Source organism: Stegodyphus dumicola, chromosome 1, assembly GCF_044657685.1.
Source record: "Stegodyphus dumicola isolate Sdum_Otavi_A_Nest chromosome 1, ASM4465768v1".
Lineage (NCBI taxonomy): Eukaryota > Metazoa > Arthropoda > Arachnida > Araneae > Eresidae > Stegodyphus > Stegodyphus dumicola.
Window position 1 is genome coordinate 270,856,146 of NC_140768.1, and position 21,567 is coordinate 270,877,712.

Here is a 21,567-nt window from a genome sequence, read left to right on the forward strand (position 1 = left end):
TTTTGAATATATGCAGATTATGCTTTTGATTGTAAAAAAATGTCAGTAGTCTTCCTAAATGTTACAGTTGTATTTTATTCAATGTATAATGTTACGAATGTGAGCCTGAATATTGAATAGATTCATTACAAGTGTATTTAGAAAAACTATACTTTTACTATGACAAAAGATTAATAATCATTATCTCCCCCTGTTATTTACCATTTTAAATTAAAAAATTTTTGTTCACTGCAGTCTAGGCATTGCTACTTAGTTTTTTTTATTTACTGTTGCTTTTATTACTTATATTATTGCAATCTGTTTATTGCTGCTTTGTATTTTTTGTTGATGTTTAATATTATGCTGCACATTTTATAAGCAATACAGTTAAAATTATTTCCTTTATAATAAAAAATCTTTGTAAAAAATCTTTGTAAATTTACTAAACATTAAATATTTTTGTGCTGTAATGGTAAATAATCTTAATAAAATGGACATATTAGCATTTTGTTTCTTTTCATACTGAATCTTACTTTATCTGAATTTACTAATACATTAATATTCCCTCCCCCCCTCAGCTTTGTATTTTGAAGTTTTGTGCTGTAGCAGGTTTTTTGAAAAATTAGATTTTACAGCTGATGTACATTTTATTTGCATGATTATAAAAATATGATAGTCTTAAAATGAACAACTGGTAATCATATAAATATTTTGATGCATATTGCTAATGCTTTTCAATTCTATGTATCGTTCTCACCTTAAATTTAAAAAAAAAAAATTGCTTATAAGAATGTTACATTTCTTCTAAATTTCCCTTTCCTTTTTTAATGATCAGCATACAGAAATATATTTGTATAGTATATTTTTTATTTTATATTTTTAATTAAAATCTATGAGTTTATATATATAGTGATTTTTTATAATAATATTATACACATTCACTTATGTAAAACTTGCTACTTCATGCTAATGACTGTTTGCATGTTAAAATTCTTGTTTTTTTTCATAGGTCAGTAGGGTACCATTGGTTCCACCAAATCATGCTCCTACATCTCTTTCCCTCATGATGTACAATGCAGAGCCATTTCAGCCACCACCAGCACATATGGGTATTCCACCAGTCCACATAGATCCCAAAACAGGTCAGTCAAGCTTACTCTCAAGCATGCACATGTGTTGATCTAAAAGTTCTAGTAGCTATTTTCAGAATTCAAACTGCCAACACTGACTGAACATTGTGTGAACTGTTTTTCACCTCACCTTTTTAAAAAGGATTTTTTTTTAATCCATTAATTTAAGTAGTTCATTTCTTGCAAATAGTCTTCCAACTTAGCTGAATACTAAGAGCAGTTTGCGTAAAATACTTTTCAATTCATGAACTCTGGGCTTTTTGAGAGCCAACAAACTTGAATATAGAACAACAGAGATTAATGTTCGAATCCCATTTTATTGCATAAAATTGAAAAAAGATACAATCAAAGGGGTCTACTTTTGCCTACATTTGCCATTATTGTGTTGTTAAATATAGGCTTTTATATGTTAAGTGCAGACTTTTGTTCTAAAGGTAAACTAATAAACTGTTTGACATCTAAGCTTCTGTATGGAAAAAGAAATGTATTATCTGAATATTAAGGTTTTTAAACTGAACTTATGATGCCAAGCCTCTGATCATTTCCCATTGCAATCATGACAACAGTACATAAACTTATCTATTTTTTAATGAAATTCTGTTTGCATCTAAGTATTCTATGAACAGTTTAAAAAAAATTCCTTTTGGCTGTTTGTCTGTGAAGTTCTTCTCAGAGTAAATATTGTGTAAATCGTGAATTAATTGTTTTGTAATTCCTAATGACAATCTCCATTGTCCAAAAAGTATCTCGGATTTGAAGAAATTACTTTTCAAAAACTCGCTAACTGTAAGAAAAAAATTACTCGCTAATGTTTATCATGTAAAGGTACTTCTTACTTGTATGATCATTATAGCCTTAGCTGAATTTTATGTTTTAAATTAAGAGTAATAGGAAAAATGTCTTTCTCAGCAAGTAATAACAATTCACCTAATATTGTATATGTCATTTTATTGTATAGCATATATGTTCTCAGCACCTGGTTTTTAATAAGTGTATATTATATATCATTATCATGTCCTACAATTCAGTAAGATTTGATAATTATTGAAATAGGTTATTTGGCAAATAAATAATTCAGTTAGTATTGTTATTTTGGTACTTTTCCGTTTTGCCAGCGCAAACAGTTAAAGCCGCCAATAACAGTAAACTGATGCCAAGTGGAATATGTTCACTGGTAACCTTTTACGCTTCATTTTCAAAACAAGTTGCAGCCATTTCTTATCAGATTGATTGTTTCTTTCAATACTGGCATACAATTACCTAGAACTTTTACCTAGATAGTTAAGTTTTATGCCCTAAGACCATTCACGGTAATTAAGTCAAGTAGGATGCAATCACACCTCTCACGCAAAGGCGAAAATATAGAAAAGGCAAAATCAAGGGTTAAATTCATCAATTCTAATGAGAATGCACTAGCGAAGTAAAGCAATGTGGTTTTACATAATTTCTGAGTAAGCTATTCGTACGAATTGAAATAATTCTTACATTTAAACTTGTATATGATTTATTTTGAAATTAATGAATTATTTGAATTATTTTAAGATGAAGATTTATCTTGAAATTAACATAGATAATTAGTTTTTTGTAGCGTAGTTTACGTGAAATGAGATCACTTGGGTTCACGTGATATGAACCGGTGATTCAGGATGTTGATCCATGAAAGCATAGTAAATTTTAAATTAATGGCTCTTTACAAATTTATTTTCTTTATTTACTAGCTTTTTACAAAAATTTTAACCATATTAAAATGTTTGTCTTCAAAACAAAAAATTAAAATACTAACATTTGTTAACATTTTTTATGTGTGTACTGCATGCTGTCGCCAACAAAATCTGCTTGGCGAGATTTGCGCCGGCAAAACAGAAAAGTGCTGTTATTTTTTTAAAAGCTTATTGAGCTTCTTTCTTTCATTATAATTGTTTTAGAGTGCTTTAAATTTTTAAATTATCCTGTTTTTAGGAATCCCCAGACATCCTGTCTATCCATTACCTACACCAAATCCTTATCATCCTGTATTTAATTCAGATTTTGCTCAGTTTACATGGTAAGTACATATATTTAATGATTGGCATGAGGGATTTTTATGTTATTTAGTATTAGAATTGATTTCAGCATTTTATTTTTTATTTAATTATGTATAATATATTAATAATATAATAAATATAATTTGATAAAATTTTTAAATATAAATAATTTAAATTTTTCTATTTAAGTTGAGTGTTTTTAGTTAAGAGACAGGACTATCAATATTTAAAAGGGACTACCTCAAATTTAAATATGGGACTTGAAGTTCATATTATAATGTAGAAATTGTGAAGCATTATCGGAAGCGTAAAATATGGCATTCAATTTCTAATTAATCAGAAAACTGCTACATATTTCTTGAATTCATAGAACTAAGTCATTAATCTAAGGCTTGAAAATAATATGTTTTAGATTACATGGAAAGTTGATTTTAATGTAACTGAAATTTAGTTTTATTCCCTTCCACTAAATTCCATGAATCCAGTTATTCAGTATAATTGATAAGTATTTTTGACTGTAAAAATGTGTACCATACTGTTCTCATATGTATGTATATGCATTCATGCATCTCTCTCTATATACATACATATATATATATATATATATAAGAAAAATATTACATATATATCGTCAAATACCGAAAATGCGCCAACTCCTGAACGTGTTGTCTCTCAAAATATAAACATTCAGTTTATAGGTTCTGGAAACCGCAACATTGAGTACGATATATTGAAGAAAAAATACTTACTGAATAATAATGAGTCATAATAGAAATACCAAATTTAAAAAAAAAAAGTTTAAAAAAATAAGATAAAAGTTTTTTCCCTCTAATCTCTCCATCGAGGTATAAAAGCAGATGATTCACTCAACTCTTCGTTCAAGTTCAAAATTCACGTTGTTGTATTGTTTTAGCTTTGTTATTTCACGAAATAATTTTAGTGATGCCTTTTTTTTAATCCTGATATTTTGTGGATAAATTAAAAATACTGTAATACAAGGACAGATAAAAAACGCACTCATGATTTTACTGCTTGCAATGTTGAAAAAGGTAACGCAAAAAAAGCAAATTCTGCAAAAGAGGCAGGCAGGTGCTACTCCTCGATTTATAGCAGAATGGTATGGAATTGCGACACGATTGTGTATGATATATGGAAAAATAAAGAAAAGCTGTTGAAATTTTACAGCAACAGTGATTCTAACATTGGAATCCGAAACCGGAAATCTTTACATGAGGCGAAATCAGCAAACCTCGATGCTGTGTACATATAATACAATGAATAATATAATCAATTTATATGTGTAATATAATTTAATGTATATAATAAATTATTGCAATAATGTATATAATAATTTAATTAAATGTATCTGATACGATATCTTATTATTTTACGATATCTTATTTATTTTGCACTTTTAGTCTGAATATTATGCTTTATCTTTTCTGTCCTGAAGTCCGCAAAATCCTAAGATCTGCACAACCTCTGGTCCCAAGCTTTGCGGATTTCCGGACTTCTACTGTATATATATATAAGAAAAATATTAACCCTCTGACTGCTCAATTTGTGGAACAAAATCGCTTCAAAAAATGTGTAAATTTTTTTTTTTTTTTTTTTTTTTTTTTCCATATTTTAAATCTATATATGTTGGAAAGTTGAAAAATGCACTTTTTCTTTCTAGAAAACACTTTTATGTAGATTTTTATCATGAGAAACTAAATTGAAAGAAAAACCGATTTCAGATGCTATCAGCAAAAAAAAAAATTTTTTAATAAATTTCAATCGAATTACAGTTAATTTCTATTTATTACATTATATAAAAAAGTAAAATGTATAAATTTTAAGAAAATATGAAGCACTGAGGAAAAAATAACCTTAGAAATGCAGTTTAGTACGATAGAGTTCAAAACAGGGTTCAAGGCAAAGTCCAACTACACAGTCTTCGCGCCAGATTCAATAAATCTAATTAATAATCAATTTAAGTATAAATTTAATCAATAAATCGAATTAATATTCAACAATTTTATTAAATAATCAAGATAATCGCTGAACGTTTTCTAGCAGCCATTTCTGTAAGAAAAATGCGGCAAAAAGTAAAGTTTGAGCTGCAATACCACATACCTTCAAATCCCGCAATAGTAGACAACTAACGATATGTGTTGGCCAAAACGTAAACTATACGTCAAATACTGTATATAATTTATTTCAATGGTTAAACGGGAAAAAACGGAATGCACTCCTCAATATAGGAAGAAAAACACATGCCCGCAGAAATCGCGGGATGAGCAGATTTTGCTACATTTGAGTTGCCCGTGGAAATTGCGGGATGAGCAGCCAGAGGGTTAATCTAAACAGAAATTGTAAAGCTAACAAGTAATGAGACATAAGACATATTTGGTCTTAAAAATTTTTTTCGCATAATGCTGCAAAAATATACGAAATAATAGGTAGAAACATTGCAGCGATCTTGCTAAAAAGTTACCAGGAGCTGTAGCTCCACGAAATAGTTCAACGCTGTATTACAAAATTATGAACAAAGAAGAATTTTTTTTTTTTTTTTTTTTTTTTTTTTTCATTTCTGAACAACAGAGAAGAAATACAGCAAAGAAAGATATGGCTTATTCAGGCAGCCAGCAGGTGAAAAACTGAAACATATTAAGCAGTTAAGAGTTATTTATAATCTCGGTCCTTTTGCTTGAGTTCTGGTTAGTGATTAAGCGAAGTTTACAGCAGTGCAAAGGAATTACAAGGAAAGCGTGACATCAGTGATGCAGTATAGATGTGCTTAAGGTGGTTGTATTAGAATTAAAATTAGGGCTTTAAAGAACTATTGCCAATTTGTTCCAGTTAATTTTTTCACGTGGTCTACAGAGACTAATTTTTTTATGTATTTAAGACATTTAGTCAACTATTCAATCAGGAAGGAACATAAAAGCGAATTGATAGAGTCGGCCATTTCATGCTCCATATTTAGCAGATTTCAAATCTCAAGGGTAAACAGAATGTCTTTAAAAGTAATAAATGCGTGGGGCATATATGTAGCTGCCTCAGGAATAGATTAAGCTTAGTTTATTAATAAAATTGCATCATATTTTTTTTATCTGTGCACATCTCTCTCTCTCTCTATATATATATATATGCGTGTATAAGCGAGCATTCTTCGACTGTTCCTTGAAAAAATTCCAAAGAATTTTTCAACAATATTTTTATATTAATTTTATTATATTGTATATATTATATTTTTTTATGTTATTTTATTGAATTGTTTTCGTATCAATTTGATAGGTGTTTGAACACCTTGATTAATTTGTGATTTAATTATTATCTCCGTATCTTATATGCATGCGTAGTTGTTGTCTCTACATATATTGTCTTACACTGCATTAAGGATTTCCTTTTGCATTTATTGAAAATCAAAGTTTTATATTCAAAAATTATATTGCTTTGCAATTTTTTACATTTTGGCACAGTAATATTGTTCAAAAATTTGAGAGAAAGAGACTAATTTCTCTTGAAAAGTCAGGATCTTTCTATGGAATAGGAAATGTTTTTTAAAATATTTTTTGTGTTTTCAATATATTTATTTAAAAATATTTTTCCTGAAATTTAATACATATTTTGAATATATTTAATACATATTTTAATACATATTCTGAAATTTAATACACATTGTATTACAACTTTTGCTTTCCACAATAGGCACAATCATTAATAAGTTCTTCACTTTAAAAAAATCTCCCATTTCATTATGATCTCAAATTTACCGGAAGTATGAAACACATTTTCGAAGCATATTAATCAACTTTTGTGAAGCTTTAACTCATTTTCCCCTGATGAGTTCTGAATTAAAATCTCAAGAAAGGGAGATTAATTTTTGTTATCTTGTATATGTTTTTTCCTTTTTGCATTTTTAGTTTTTGAGTCTGTACTACTGTGATCATTTTTATTTTGAAATGTTTTGATTTTATGTTTAAACCCTTTACAAGGATGCAATTATTAACATTGTTGAGGAATCGCCTTGCTTTGACTCAACTTTGCTTTGACTTTTAACTTTAGATGCACAGCATCTAAAGTTTTTTTACTTATATATTGTGTATTAACTAGTTCCAGCTGATACACCAGTAATAATTTATTGGTGTCTTTTGGCTGTGAAACATATTTTCAGTATCACTACATCATGAAACTATTTTTTTATTGCCAGGGGATATTGTTTATCAGTTGCATTCAGTGTCTGTTGTTAATATTCTGTTGTTAATATTCATATATAATTTCAATGACTAAGAATTGGAACACTCACAATTTTATACTATGTGCCTGGGTAATAATGGGTTTGCTTCTGTGTTATTTTGTAGCAAATCTAATAAAGGCATGATGCAAAATGCAGTAAAAATTAACACAGGCAGAATGGGCTGAAGTATAAAGATTCACCCCTCCCCCACCCCATAAAAACGATACAATTGAAAAATATTAGTTTGCTGTAACTTAGAGTGTTAAAAAAAAAAACTTACAAAAACTTAATGTGTTACTTACAAAAATTAATATATAAATTTCAAACATTTGCTACTACATGCAAATTACGTTTGTGACAAAATAATAATTGATTTAAAGTGCTTAATTTTTTAGATGTGTATTCTTCTGAAATTCAACAATCCTGAAAAATATTATTATCATAGATGCTTTATTTTCTAAACAATGTAAGCATTTGGAAAAGAAAAAGTGCTTGTTTCATAAAGAAATCCGTGGTTAATCCACATTTGTGCATTAGTAATAGTATGGTAAATAAAATAGAGTAAGCATCAGACCATAATAGTGTGTTATTATAGATGTTCCAAAATAATTTTATAATTCATGGAATCAAATGTTGAAAAATAGTTTTATATTTCACGTAATTTCATGTTTCATAACTTTAATCATTTTAGGCACTCTAGTGGTATGTACCCCATGACATCTAGTTTCCGACCTCCTCCTTATCCTGCAACAATACCTATACCAACAAGCAATTTGCCAAGTAAATTTTCACCTCCAACACTCATACCTCCTCATCCTGGTATTCCTACCAGCATGAGTCATCATCCATTATTGGGTCCAGGGCCAAAGATTGAAATGCCTGATTCTCAAGACAATCGGTAAGTTGTCTAAACCCATCAGTATAAGGGAGTTATTTAAAATGGTTGACCTTATTTCAAATAGCTTTATTTTTGGAATTCACAAATTTATCAATGACACATACATAGAAGCAAGAAGTACCTTGTGGCTTTTACTTCTCCAAGTGTAGCATCAGTATATGGGACTTTACCTTTCACATAAGACATTCCTTAGGCATAATCTTTTTATAGTTTACTCCATATATAATTTTCTGTGCCGTCAGTTTCTTTAAATTGCTGGAAGGCATATACTGTAACAATTACGTATTTTTTGGACCAATTACAGTGATATAGTGATTGGACCAAAATGGTCACCAAGTTTAGTGACTTTTAGATTTATCGCCAAATTTGGTCACAAAAATTAGTCACCAAAACTATTGCCAACTTGCCACTGAGATAGTTGTTTACCTCAATGTTAAATAGGCCTGCAGCTTAGAGCTGTAGTTTTCTGGCAGAGGTTTGCATTTTGGACCATGTTATTACACAAGAGATATTACAGTTTTATGTATAATTTTGCCAAATTTACTTATTTGTACTCAAAATTCATAATAATACAAACTTTTCACAATGCCCGTGCTAGCATTTTTGTTACTGATGCTTCAGCAGCTTCTAAATTCTGCCACACAGGGCTTAATTAAATTTTTCGAATTTTACTGTCTCGTTAATTTTGCAGCTGAATTTGACTGTGTGTGTGAGTTGCCTTGATCCTGGCACTGGCACTGACTGTTCCTTTGAACTACTGATACTATGCACAAAACTTCTTAATGATAATGAAATAATTCTATGGCATTGATGAGACTGATAATATTAAGATAAAAAAATATAGCAATGTATAATATGTTTCTATGTAATTGCCATTAAGTCAAAAAACCTTTTACAATATATTTAATTGATAATTTTTTCTGAAACTTTTGACATTCCTGTAATTAATAAAAGATGTTCCTGATGCCATAGATTTATTTGATTTCTTCTTACTGTATTTAATTTTATTTGTTTATTAATCATTATATATATAGTTTGCATTTATCAAAAGCATAAGTACAGTGATGTATAAAAGTTATACAACAAGTTTCCATTCTTATTGCATGTTTTGCCATAATTATATTGAGATGAAAAATCAAGTCAGATTATTTAGAAATACTAATTTTCTTTCCTTTCATTGTTGAGCATTATAAACTGTTAGATGGTTTTAATAGGGCCTGATTTGCACAAAAGCAAATAGAGCATTAGCTGTGGGTCTCTTCTTTGTGTGTGGCCTCCAAATCCTTCTATAGTATTTAGAATATATCTAATTTTATGTTTTTTCCAGTCCTATGTTAGAATACTAAATTAGAAGTATTGTGGGAAAACAATAAAAATTTTTAAAGTTTTCTTTTTCTCAGCTTCTTCCGTGTCTTTTTCGTGTCTAATTCTAGGCAGATACCCCTTGTGTTGCTTTGCCTTAATTAATCTATCTTTCCATAAAAAGAATTAATGTATTAAAATATATAAGCATTTATTTGTACTGCTTATAATGAACTGAAACTGTGAAAACAAAACCTATAAAAAGGTTTTCTTGTTTAAATAACTTTTAAGAAAAAGTATCGAATTATTAGGTTCTTTTATAAAATACTTCTGCCATCAGTAATATCTGCTGTGTTGAAAAAAATTGGATGCAGGTGTGACCTTCACAGGCAATCTTGCCCCTATAAATACGTCCATGGTTATATGGTGATATAATATAGTATTAAAATCAAACAGAAGATTTTATAAAATGTCCATCTTTATGAATTAGTAAGTCAGAGTAGCTTTTATGTAATTAACAGTGAAGTTTTGTATGATTCATAAATAACTTTAGAATTAATATATGCATAATTTATACATACATTGTTTATAAGTAAATAATTATTCTTAAACTCAGACATGTACTGTAGAACATAAAAAATATTTCTTGGAATAACAATTTACTGAGTTGCTTGTCTGCACTGTTAAATGAGCTTGGCTGCATTGCTGAATAATGCAGTGGCAATGTGACTTAAGTTACATGACACAGAAAATGGAAAAATGAGTCTGTTGTCATTTCTTACATCAAAAACTGTTTTAATAAGCTGGGAGTCGTAAATATTGTAAGCACTTTTCTAAAGTGAAAACTTATTAAAGATCTGTTTTGATTAACTGAAAAGTTTGTAGTGTTTCTCCCATTTATCTGTTAACTAAGTGTGGAGGAAGCTAGTTAACTACTAAGCAAATAATCTCCTAAGTCCAGAAACAGAAATATAAAATTCAAGAAGGGTTAATTATCCTTTATTACTCAAACTAAAGGTGTACAGATGGTCCCTTTCTCAGGACGTATAACAAAGCCTCCACTTGAGCTTAAACTCAAGAATATAAGAAATAAAAACTTATCTAATGACTAACTAAAGAGATTTAGCCGAAGCTAACACAATTATAATTAGTTGGCTCCTAAATAACGAATTAGCTAGAGAAACTATCAGGGCTCGTAATGCAGCTGAGTGTAGTAACAACTTAGAGAGACGTGGCCGAAAAGCAAACACACACTAGCCAGAAACTCTGATTCTGTCTCTCTTAATCAAGTCAGTGGAACTTCAACTTAAATACTACTCATTTGCATTAAACACAATTCTAAAAACTCAATTTTGTAAGGAATTTGTAAGCTGAAAGTAGGAGAGAAAATAGGAAAGGAGCTTTAAGTTAAAAAATAACTGTAACAAACTTAGGATAAACCTTACAAGTTAATATGACATTACCAAGATTTTAGACCTTAAAAAGTATCATGTTTCTTTTGTCATTTTCTATTGATATTTTAATGCCTAAAATTTTGCCATTTTAACTAGACAAACAGTATGACATATTATGTAAACTTTACACCTCATAAAATCCTGAATGAAACTTTTTGTTCTCTATTTCAAAACTTGCATGCACAGTTACCTGTGCAATTTTACTTCCAGGCATCTTCCTAATTTCAATCATCATAGTCACCACCAAAGCAACCATAGTTCAACCTCAAATCAAATAAATCAGCCACAGAATTCAAGTAATCTTAATGATGGAAATGCAGCTTCTCGGGCCCTACGCAATGAAAAGAAGAAGTCTCACATCAAGAAACCTCTCAATGCCTTCATGCTTTATATGAAAGAAATGAGGTCAAAAGTTGTACAAGAATGTACCCTCAAAGAAAGTGCTGCTATAAATCAAATTCTTGGAAGGCGGGTAGGTATATTCTTTGTAAAATGACTTTTTGTATTTTGTAGATATTAATCATTCATAGTATTAAAAAAAATATATGCTAAAAATTATCCAAAAGATGTGTTTTCTAGTGTATCTTACAGCATAAATGTGATAACAGTTTTTTTTCTAATTAATTTAATCTGTGCAACTTAGGAACATGAATTTTCCATAATTCTCATCTAATCTTTATTAATCCTAAGTAACATTTTTCCAGTTCTATTACAATATTTTTGAACAATTTCTATTGAAAGTCTCTTTGTGCTTAAAGAACATATTCATTTTAACACACTATCAACTGTGTTCTTTTGTATAATATTGTCATTTTTCTTTTAATTCAGAATTCTTGTATTGTTATGGGGATGGGAAATAGAAAGCAATGAGATGCAAAAGAATTGGCTTTTGCATCACGTTACTTTGCAAGAGTGTCAAGTCACACTGTGATAAATAGTGATAGATGAAAGTAAATATATATAGTATATATATTTTTTATTTATTTATTTATTTATTTTTTCTAAATGCAATATATGCTCTCCCATCGAATAAATTTTTGCAGTGTGTTCTGGGTTGGCTGTTATTGGGGTGGTTCAGTTTCCCCTTTTTTTAAATAATTGCTTTCTTTATTTGGTTTTCCTATATATGTCTGAATAGAAGCCAATTTCCCTTAAAAATTCCTCCTTGAAGGCAGCCATTGTGTCATTAATTCAGAATTCTTGCACTGTATTGGGAGTGGGGAATAAAAAACAACGAATTGGCTTTTGCAAGAGAATTTGCAATACAGTCATTGTGTGCTTTTTCCTTAATCCAGCCCAGGCCTTCTTTCTTTTTGTTATTATCCAACAGATTAATTTCTTGCGCTTTCTTGTGTGTGTAATTTTACATTTTTTGCTTCCTTCCTGTGTTAAAAATTTTTTTAATTTCTTGCGTTTTTTTTTTTTTTTTTTTTTTTTTGTGTGTGTGTGTGTGTGTGTAATTTTACATTTTTTGCTTCCTTCCCGTGTTAAAAATTTTGCAATTGAACTTAGAAGTAGCACTACATAAATATATATATTTAGTTGGAAATAAAATTTTACTTTTAACATAGTTATGTATTGCATGTTTACTTAGTCATAAAGAGTGCTACAGTACGAATTCTGTTGAATGTTCATACATAGATGCATAATGATTAAACACTGATTATAAGTTATGCATTTATAACTAAAATATATTGCTGTTAAATGTAAACATTTGTCTTCCTTATGCTATTCTAATTTCTATATCATTTATAAAATACAGGATCCATTAGAAAAATGTATACGTACTTTAACTTATCATATCTGCATACCAGTTTCAAAGTTTAATTAAATTCATCTTCATAGTATGTAGTATGGTGTTTGCTCAACACATGTCTACACTGTCATGATTGTAATATGTTACATATGACATATGCTAATGAATCAGATTGTTATTAGAGGACTTTGAAAGATGTTGTGAATAGAAGAAATTGGTTATGTGGTGGTCCTTCATTAACAAATTACAGTGCCATGTCCAGCAGTTCCCTCAGATGTAATCCCTTTTTGAGCAATCGCTCATTGTTGTGTTAAAAGAATTTTCATTTGTTAAAGTGTGTATCTATTTTTCTGATGGGCCATATATTTATTAATAATCACACATACATAATACTGTAAGCAAAAACGGAGTAAATTTAATTGGATATTTAGTGTAATGTATAATTAATTTTAAGAAGATGTGGTAGTGGATTTTATGGCCCACAACCTGAACAGATTATAAGCACCAGACACGGTAATTACACAAATCACAATTAAATCCATATGATTACATATAATCACAAATTTAAAACAGTAGCAGACTTATAAAATCAAATGAAGTAATAAAATGATGAATGTTGAGATGAAGTTGGTTATAATTTAGATAATGGTATCAGGTGTCAAGCAGGTGTAAAATCTAAAACATCAGGTACATAAAAATATATATCGCAAAAGTACAAAGAAACAACTTCAAAACACAAACATACAAATGTAACAACAACCATTATCCTTCAGGTATTGAAAAAATAAGCATTGGCCTCTTTTCCTATTATACAGTCAAAAGGCAAATCAGAGTCATGAAAATACTTCTTTCGAAATATGTTAAAATATAGACATTGATTTCAAAAATGATGCACCCACTATCAGCCGAGCAGTAAAATCGCTAAACACTGGTAGTTAGACCTGGATTCACTTCCAGGCAAATGGGCTGGCTGAATGATCTTTTCATGTTTTTCTCATGTGTAACTGATATATGAGCTAGTTTCCGTTAGAAAGACCTTCACAGAGGCATCCCACACCAAATAGCCTTAGTGTGCTTTTCCATAATCAACTGAACAAAACTGTGATATTCTCATTATCTCTGAGAGTTCTTCACGTATCCACATACGATATATATCTTCTCAACATGAAAAGTGAAAACTATGCACTCATTCCAAAGTAACAATGTTTATATATATATTTACAACTTTTACACAATATAAAAATTTTTTTAGAGTCACATGAAACATTTTTATGTTCTTAACATAATATCAGCGTTCTGTTTAACAACACACTCAAGAAGAACCATTGAATATCTCGACTGGGTATCGGATCAAAAAGTTCTCGCATCGTCACCACGTGCACGCTGCATTCTCCCGCCCACATTTCTTTTCTCGTTTGTTGCCTGATTCCCCTTTCTTTTCTGATCAGAGTGGCTGGCCTTTCCAAACTCTCTGGCAGGTCTAGGTCGGGAGCTTTTTTAAATCGAGCATGTACATGACACAAACCAAACCTAGAAAATGTCACACTGTCAGAACACTATCACAGGGAGAACAAACAGGCTGACTCTTGGCCTTCGAAAGATTACTGTGCGTGACTCGAGAGAAATCAGTATGAAGACAGGTCAACATTACTTCCTCCCTTCAGTTACTAATAGATTCCCAGTTATACTTTTAAGCACTTGAACATCCCACAGTAGCTGCCACTTATGTAAAACTTTTCCCTTGATGACCCTGTGAATATCTCTAAATGCAACATACTAGCTGCACGAATCAACACTAGATTTAGCTGCCATATCTGCCAGCTCATTTTCCCTGATCACAACATGACCAGAAACTCAATAGCCATACATTTGTAAGTTTAAATTTAACTTTAGAACTTCAACTGGATTTTTTGAGTGTCAGAAAAGGTTTCTAAAGCTTTCAATGCATTGTACGAGTCTATAAATTATGAACATTTTATGGCTTAACTTTGATACGTACAAAAGTGCATAATATATAGCATATAATATACTATATATATAATATAAAGCAGACTGATAAAGCATGGTGTAGACTTCTGTCCTTCATGTGGTCGCCAATTACAAATGCCTTTCCAACGTGATTAGTTGACTTGAATCTCTTTGCATTGGTTTATTTTATTACGGCAAAGCACACTAGGGCTGTCTGCCTAAGGGTAGGGATGCCTTCTTGGAGGACTTTGCAAGGAAAACTGGCTCATATACACATTATACTTGCAGTACACATTACACATTCATGTTTTTGTGGAAAACCACATAAACACCCATGCAGCCAGCACATTTGCCTGGAATTGATCCCAGGTAGGAACTACCAGGAGCTACTTAATCACCTGTTCGATGGTAGACTGTTAACTTGAATCCACCTGTATATATGGGAACATAACTGCTAAACGTATGCCTGTGCTTAGCAAAAGATTGTCTGTATATCATCTTACCAGTATTTGTTTTGATATGATGGTGGAAATTTAAAGAAGAATAAATATAATATTATAATTACGTTGCCTCTTAATTGTATATAAGTCTAAAATATTATCCTAATTATTCTGAAGAAACTCTTTATAATAGGTAGAACAAAATTGTAGTCCTTGAAGCATGAATTTTATTTTGAAAGCCTGGTTGTTCAAACTATTTGTATTTGCCTGTTTTATTTTATTTACTCATCTTACTTCAGTACATATTCCCAGAGCTCTTCCTAGTCCATTGGCTGCCCGCGTGCTTTCCTAAGATTGCTACCCCTAAATTTAAAAAAAAAAAAAAAAAAAATGTTGAATGATTAATAACACTTTTATTTCATGCTCACTAAGACCTTACATATGACAAGTACAGTACAAAGTCCATAATCCGGACTCGTTGGGACTTCAGCGATTCCGGATTAGGGGTTTTTCCAGATTATAGATCATCAATTTAAATCTGGTAAGATGGCATGCAGAAATTATACAATTAAAAATATGAAACCATAATTTATGAAATAAAGAGCAATTATGATCTAAAGGGTATCAACATTTACAAAAAAAAAGCTTAATATTTATTTGTTTACTTTATTAAACATTTATCTCAATGTAAGTTGTTTAAATTGCTTCATTTTTTGTGCTAATACTTTCTCTTTAATTCTCTCTTCTATAAACAGTCTCTCTTCTCTTTACACGAATGCGTAAGAATTGTGACTATGCTATGTCCTCAAAGTGTGGTGTACTTGAAATCTCTTGAGCCAAATGTTTCCTAAAGGGATTGGTAAGAGGAAAAGTATAATAGGATGGCCCTCTATAGGTGATCTTAATTAGGAGTAGAATAGAAAATTGCCTTTATATGTTTAACTTTGATTAAATAATCTAATTCGCATCTATAAACTTCATTTCTAAAATAATAATGAGAAAATAAGACATTAAGTGCTTTAGCCACTGATTATCACAAGTTCTTTTCATGCACTCCTGCAGAATTGTAGACAAAGCTATGTGAAGCATATATATTGCACAATGGAAAAGCTGATTTTGGTGTTTTGACAATAATGTAATGTAAAAAAAAAATAATAATAATTACAAATAAGATTTTTTATATATTTAACTATGAAAGTTCTAAATATCTTATACTAAAATGTTTTAATACAGTAGAACTAATATTTAATTCCCAAATATGTAAAAATACATTTATTAAAATTTTCAGTGGCATAATTTATCGAGGGAAGAACAAGCAAAATATTATGAAATGGCAAGGAAGGAACGTCAGTTGCACTTGCAGATGTATCCAGGATGGACAGCTCGTGATAATTATGCCATCAATGCCAAAAAGAAAAAACGAAAGAGAGATAAAAGTCAAGAAGGAGGTAATAATATTAATTGTATCTAGAAATGTTTTATTACCAAATTATTCACATCACAGAGAGGTTTTTGGTTCATTTGTTACATCTCCTAGTGTATCAATGTTATCTCTTAGATGAGGCAAAGAAGGTCTACAAAATTCATATTAGAAAAGCGATCAGACTGCCTGATAACAATCCCCATGAAACTTTCGAAGATGATTAAGTATGTGAACAAAAGCAGCAACTGATTATTTATTCTTTGTAATGGCTACAGTTTATTGCAACTGTGTCATTATACATTTTAACGTTCTTACTGTCCCCACCACAACTGTGGCGTAGTTGGTCGTACCATCCCAAAATATTACACATATATGTGCATGCACATGCATCTCTCTCTTTTTTTTTTTTAACAGGCATACACCATACATTATATACAGGAGTGTGCATTTACCTCTTTGCCTCAGGTGAGAATAATTGTAGGCATGGCTCTGTGTGAAGAACCAAGCAACAAAATTAAAAGATGAAAAAATCTTTAGAATTCAGAGAAGTTATTGGGATGCAAAATTTAAGGGTAGCAAAATTTTTAGAATTCTGGACCTGCAGAGATTGTACCAGGCCGCAAAATGTTTAGCACTGATCCTGAATAAGCCTTAAATGTATGCCGGAATTTATGTATTTGGGACTCAGATAAACCTTAAGCATGTGTGGGAAATAATCATAAGCATATTAAATAATTAATGTAGTTCAGGCTTAACTTTATCTGTAGCAGAACAGCATGCCTTTAGTCGCCCATTTCAAGATACTTCACCAGCAGTGTACGTAAGAAGCTAGGTAAGCTTTATGATGACAGCCATTAATTTGAAGGTTTTTCAGGTATGATAAACGAAAGCAAAATTTCCAATTATTGGAATTATGAAAAAATGTAGAGAAGTGGTAATAAATGAAAATGATATAACAGAAATGTTTCATTGTGATGATAATACCCCAATCATTGATCAACTAATGGATGGTGAAATATGTAATGTTGTTCTAAGTCCGGAAAATATCACCATCAATGGTGAAGAAAATGACAAAGAGGTTGCTGAGTATGAAAAAATTTTGATTGACAATCTAGGGGAATTCTTGATGCTGCATTACAGGACTTGAACAATGGGGCTTTGTAACTGAACAAGAAATTATATTTATCTGTAAAACTAAAGAGAAAGTATTAGAAAAAGATGCAAAACAAATGAAATAATTTCCACTGAAAGAAATGTTTAGAAAAGAAAGAAGTACTGCAAAGAAAGTTAAGCATTCAAACAAAACTGCAGTATTATTCATTAGTCAGAACTCTTGATAAGAGATTTCAGGGAGTGTTTGAATGGAAAAATACACTGGTTTCCAAAAATTGAGGAAAAATCACAAACATAGTGATAACTCGTTCAAAAATACACCAATCCGTATAAAAATTAAATATGTTGTCAAATAAGAGTTGCTGAGTAAAGTGCAGTATGCATATTACCTGAAATACATCATCTGTGAGGAACATAAAATTGCTCATTTGAAAACAAGTCTGCAAATTTCACTGTGATAGAGGTAATCTGGAATAGACACTTCATAACAGTGATATCCAGGCATCATTTGCCTGAAGAACTGTGATGAAGAGATATTGGAAGACTAGACGCAAGACAATTTAACCAACCTGAATTACATGATATTCCTCTTAGAAACATCAAATGGGCTATTGGAGAGTGCATCCATAAAGCAGAACTCTGTCATTACAGGGATGTTGCAACTGCAAAGAATTGGTGCTCATATTGGGCAAACATATCTGTATTTCTCTGCCAAGAACTATTGGGGGGGGGCTTGCTTCAGATTCATGATGCAATGTGATTACCTCATCTTTTTAGATTTGGACTTGCTGACTCCCCAGGCTGTGTGCCTCAGCTCCAATGGCCCATGTAAGGTTTTGCAAGATGTTCTTTCATATTTCTTTACAACTCTTCCATCTACAAGGGCAGTTTCCTTTATTTATTGGACTGTAATGCACCATATGCTTGAAAGAATCTAGGTGGCAGGACAAAATTGGACAGACGTGGCCAGATGCCTAAATATGAGTCCTTCTGTTGTTCATAGAGTTTGTCAACAATTTCTAACCACAGATTCAGCATCCAATAGGTCAAGTGAAAAACGACCCTCTGCTATGATGAGCACTGATGACTGCTATTGTTGTTTTATGCAACTCAACTCAGATCCTCCCTTGCTGCAGCCAGCAGAAAGTTGATGTCAGCATCAACTGTGCAAAGAAGGCTTCATGGATGATGTCAGTATGAGAGGCAAACGGCCATTTGCATGCCACTCATTTCATATCATAGACAAGAATGTTCGCAGTAGGCATGTCAACATGTCCACTGGATGGCTTATCAACGGAGGGCTGTTCTCTTTACAGATGAGTCCAGATTTAGCCTTCGAAGTGACAGTAGGCATTATTTGATTTGGAAAAAGCCTGAAATGCATTATCAAACATCTATGAAAGAAATCCATGTGGCTGGCATTGTGTGTGCTTTGGGTAATATCTCTTTAAGTGGATGCACAGACCTCCATGTCTTTCTTTCCATGTGGAACCATGAATGCTGAGGACATACTTGATGCTTATGTGTACCCTTATGTGTGGGAGCAATAGGCAATGATTTCCTTTTTAGACATCCTCTTTACACCTTTACCACACTTGCAACTGCTTTGCAAGAGAGCAGTGGTTCCCACTTTCTATGGCACTGACTGACAGACCGCATAACTCAGGGCTTAATTTCTAAGATTAGAAGCACCGGAGCCCTATGGAAGACTGTCAGCAAAGAGGAACAAGAGTAAATAAATAAATAAAATGATTATTAAACTTATTAATAATTTTAAAATTAAATAGTTAATTATTATCAAACTAATTAATAGCTATTTAATTAATGTTTATAAATTGTTATTTAATCAATAATTATTATATAAATAATTAATTATTATTTATTGAAATAATTAAAGCTTGAAGTAATTAAATAATTAAAATTTAATAAAATGTAAAGAGATAAATTGAAATTTAATACACGATTTGTAATATAATTTTATTGTTAAAATAAAATTTTCAAGATAAAATTTCTACTGAAATTGTTATTCAGTTACATAAAAGAAGTGCCGCAGCCTTCTTACTGAGGGCTCCGATGCATTCCAGCTAGAATTATGATTTATTACAAAAACTAAGAAGCACCAGAGCCGAGATCCGGTGGGCTTCGGCCCAATTTAAGCTCTGATTGTATGGGGGAAGTTCTTTTATCATCACAAAAATTAAATATACTTAAAGTATAGCTGATGAAAATTCTAGGGTGAAACAGAATGAGGGTATGAGTGGGTGGAAACAAAAAATGACTCTCTCTCATCAAAAAAAAATGGTGAGAGAGAACGTTCTCTTTGATTGCGGCTCTCTACTGATATAATTATAACAAGGTTCGTAACGGTGCTTATAAGTCCTTATATTTGAAAATAAAATATAAAGGCCCCTATAGGTGCTTACTTTTTCTTTAAAGCCCTTATATTTTTGTTTTTAGTGCTTATTTTTTGCTTTTAGTGCTCTTTTTTTTTTTTTTTTTTTTTTTTTTAATAAACGCACTATTTTTCCCCGTACCAAAGCCGAAACTAAATAAACAACTCTTCTTCCTAATATGGAATGTCAGATGATGAATCATACTCCCGGAAACAGCTTTTCCCCCTTTCTCTGCATTAACATAACCTTTGGTGTGCACGAAGAGTACAGATAGGTGCCCATGGTTCTATTGGTCAAAGAATTGGGAAAGCAGTAGAAAATTCTGGTGCATTTGGCATTCTTTTCCTCCCACCCAAATACTACGCACATTTGAATTTCTATCAAGATCTTAAAAATTTGCATTCTCGTTCTGCTTGGTCAGTTCATATTCATGTTTATTATGATTGTTATGCTTATATTGAGTATATGTATGAATGTTTATAATAACATTATTGCAGTAACTGCTGAAGTATAGTAAACTTCCAAAAATGGTTGTGTTTTAACACAGATTAGCTTTCTAAGGAATAATATTTGGAATGGCTTAAATAAAGGGAAAGTAATCAAATAGTCAAAATAATTTAATTTTTTTGGCCAATACATTATACAGTATGAAGGTTGGGAGGTTCTCCCCTTTCTCCGCAAAATCTTGAATATTCGCTGCAAAACAAGCAATGGACCCTTTTTTTTTTTTTTTTTTTTTTTTTTTTTTTTGTTGTTACTTTCCTATCTGGATTGAATAGAGCTAAAGGTTCTGCGGTCTGCCAACCCAAGCGAAGAATGATTCTATTCCGGAAATTTAACGCCGTCTGTTGAAAATTGGAATGAAAAACACCCCAGTTATTTAGTTCTTTATTCTCCCAATACCGGCAGCTGTTGATTCCGATTGCGTAATATCACATAATTCACGGCTCACATATTGCGCAATAACGTTTGAGATATTTTGCAGAGATAATTAATTTTGATGATCAGTCCGAGATTTGTTTATGAACACTTAAGAGTTTTACTGTGCTTGCTAAGCAGAATATTTTTTATTTTCGTTAGTTTATTTTTATATGATGCACTTATCGAAATGTCAAAAGCATTTATTTAGCGGCTACAGTCTAACCCCCCCTTCTGCTCCTCTTTTTCAAGTTGCGCTCGACTGTCCAATATTCGCCAATTTCCAAGTATGCGGGTTAGTTAAGCTTTTACTGTTAAAGGATGACTGCATGAAGCAAATTTCTGTCTTCTGATTTCAGAAATGTTCCTCTTTTTTACTTAAATTACTTTGCTTGCAATATCTATTAAGGAAAAACTGATATACAATGAAAATTTAGAAAATGTTCAGAATTTAGATTTAAATTATTTAAATATCAATATGAGTGAAAAAATAAATTGTATTTATTATTAGGTTCCAAGCGAATACAATAAATATGCCTTATTA

At 31.0% G+C, this 21,567-nt stretch overlaps 1 protein-coding gene across 5 annotated transcripts in view; it reads left to right on the forward strand.

Annotated features, from left to right (window-relative positions):
- The window catches only part of LOC118183748 (protein pangolin, isoforms A/H/I/S-like), a 298,772-nt gene that overhangs the window by 267,196 nt on the left and 10,009 nt on the right, over nt 1-21,567 (forward strand). For 4 of the 5 annotated variants that reach the window (XM_035353347.2, XM_035353349.2, XM_035353351.2 and 1 more), the window contains 5 exons: nt 989-1,121; nt 3,069-3,153; nt 8,050-8,256; nt 11,199-11,484; nt 16,465-16,624. In XM_035353347.2, coding sequence (XP_035209238.1) covers nt 989-1,121; nt 3,069-3,153; nt 8,050-8,256; nt 11,199-11,484; nt 16,465-16,624 — 871 coding nt within the window. The remainder of the gene's footprint in view (nt 1-988; nt 1,122-3,068; nt 3,154-8,049; nt 8,257-11,198; nt 11,485-16,464; nt 16,625-21,567) is intronic. The other variant, XM_035353348.2, reaches the window with a different exon arrangement.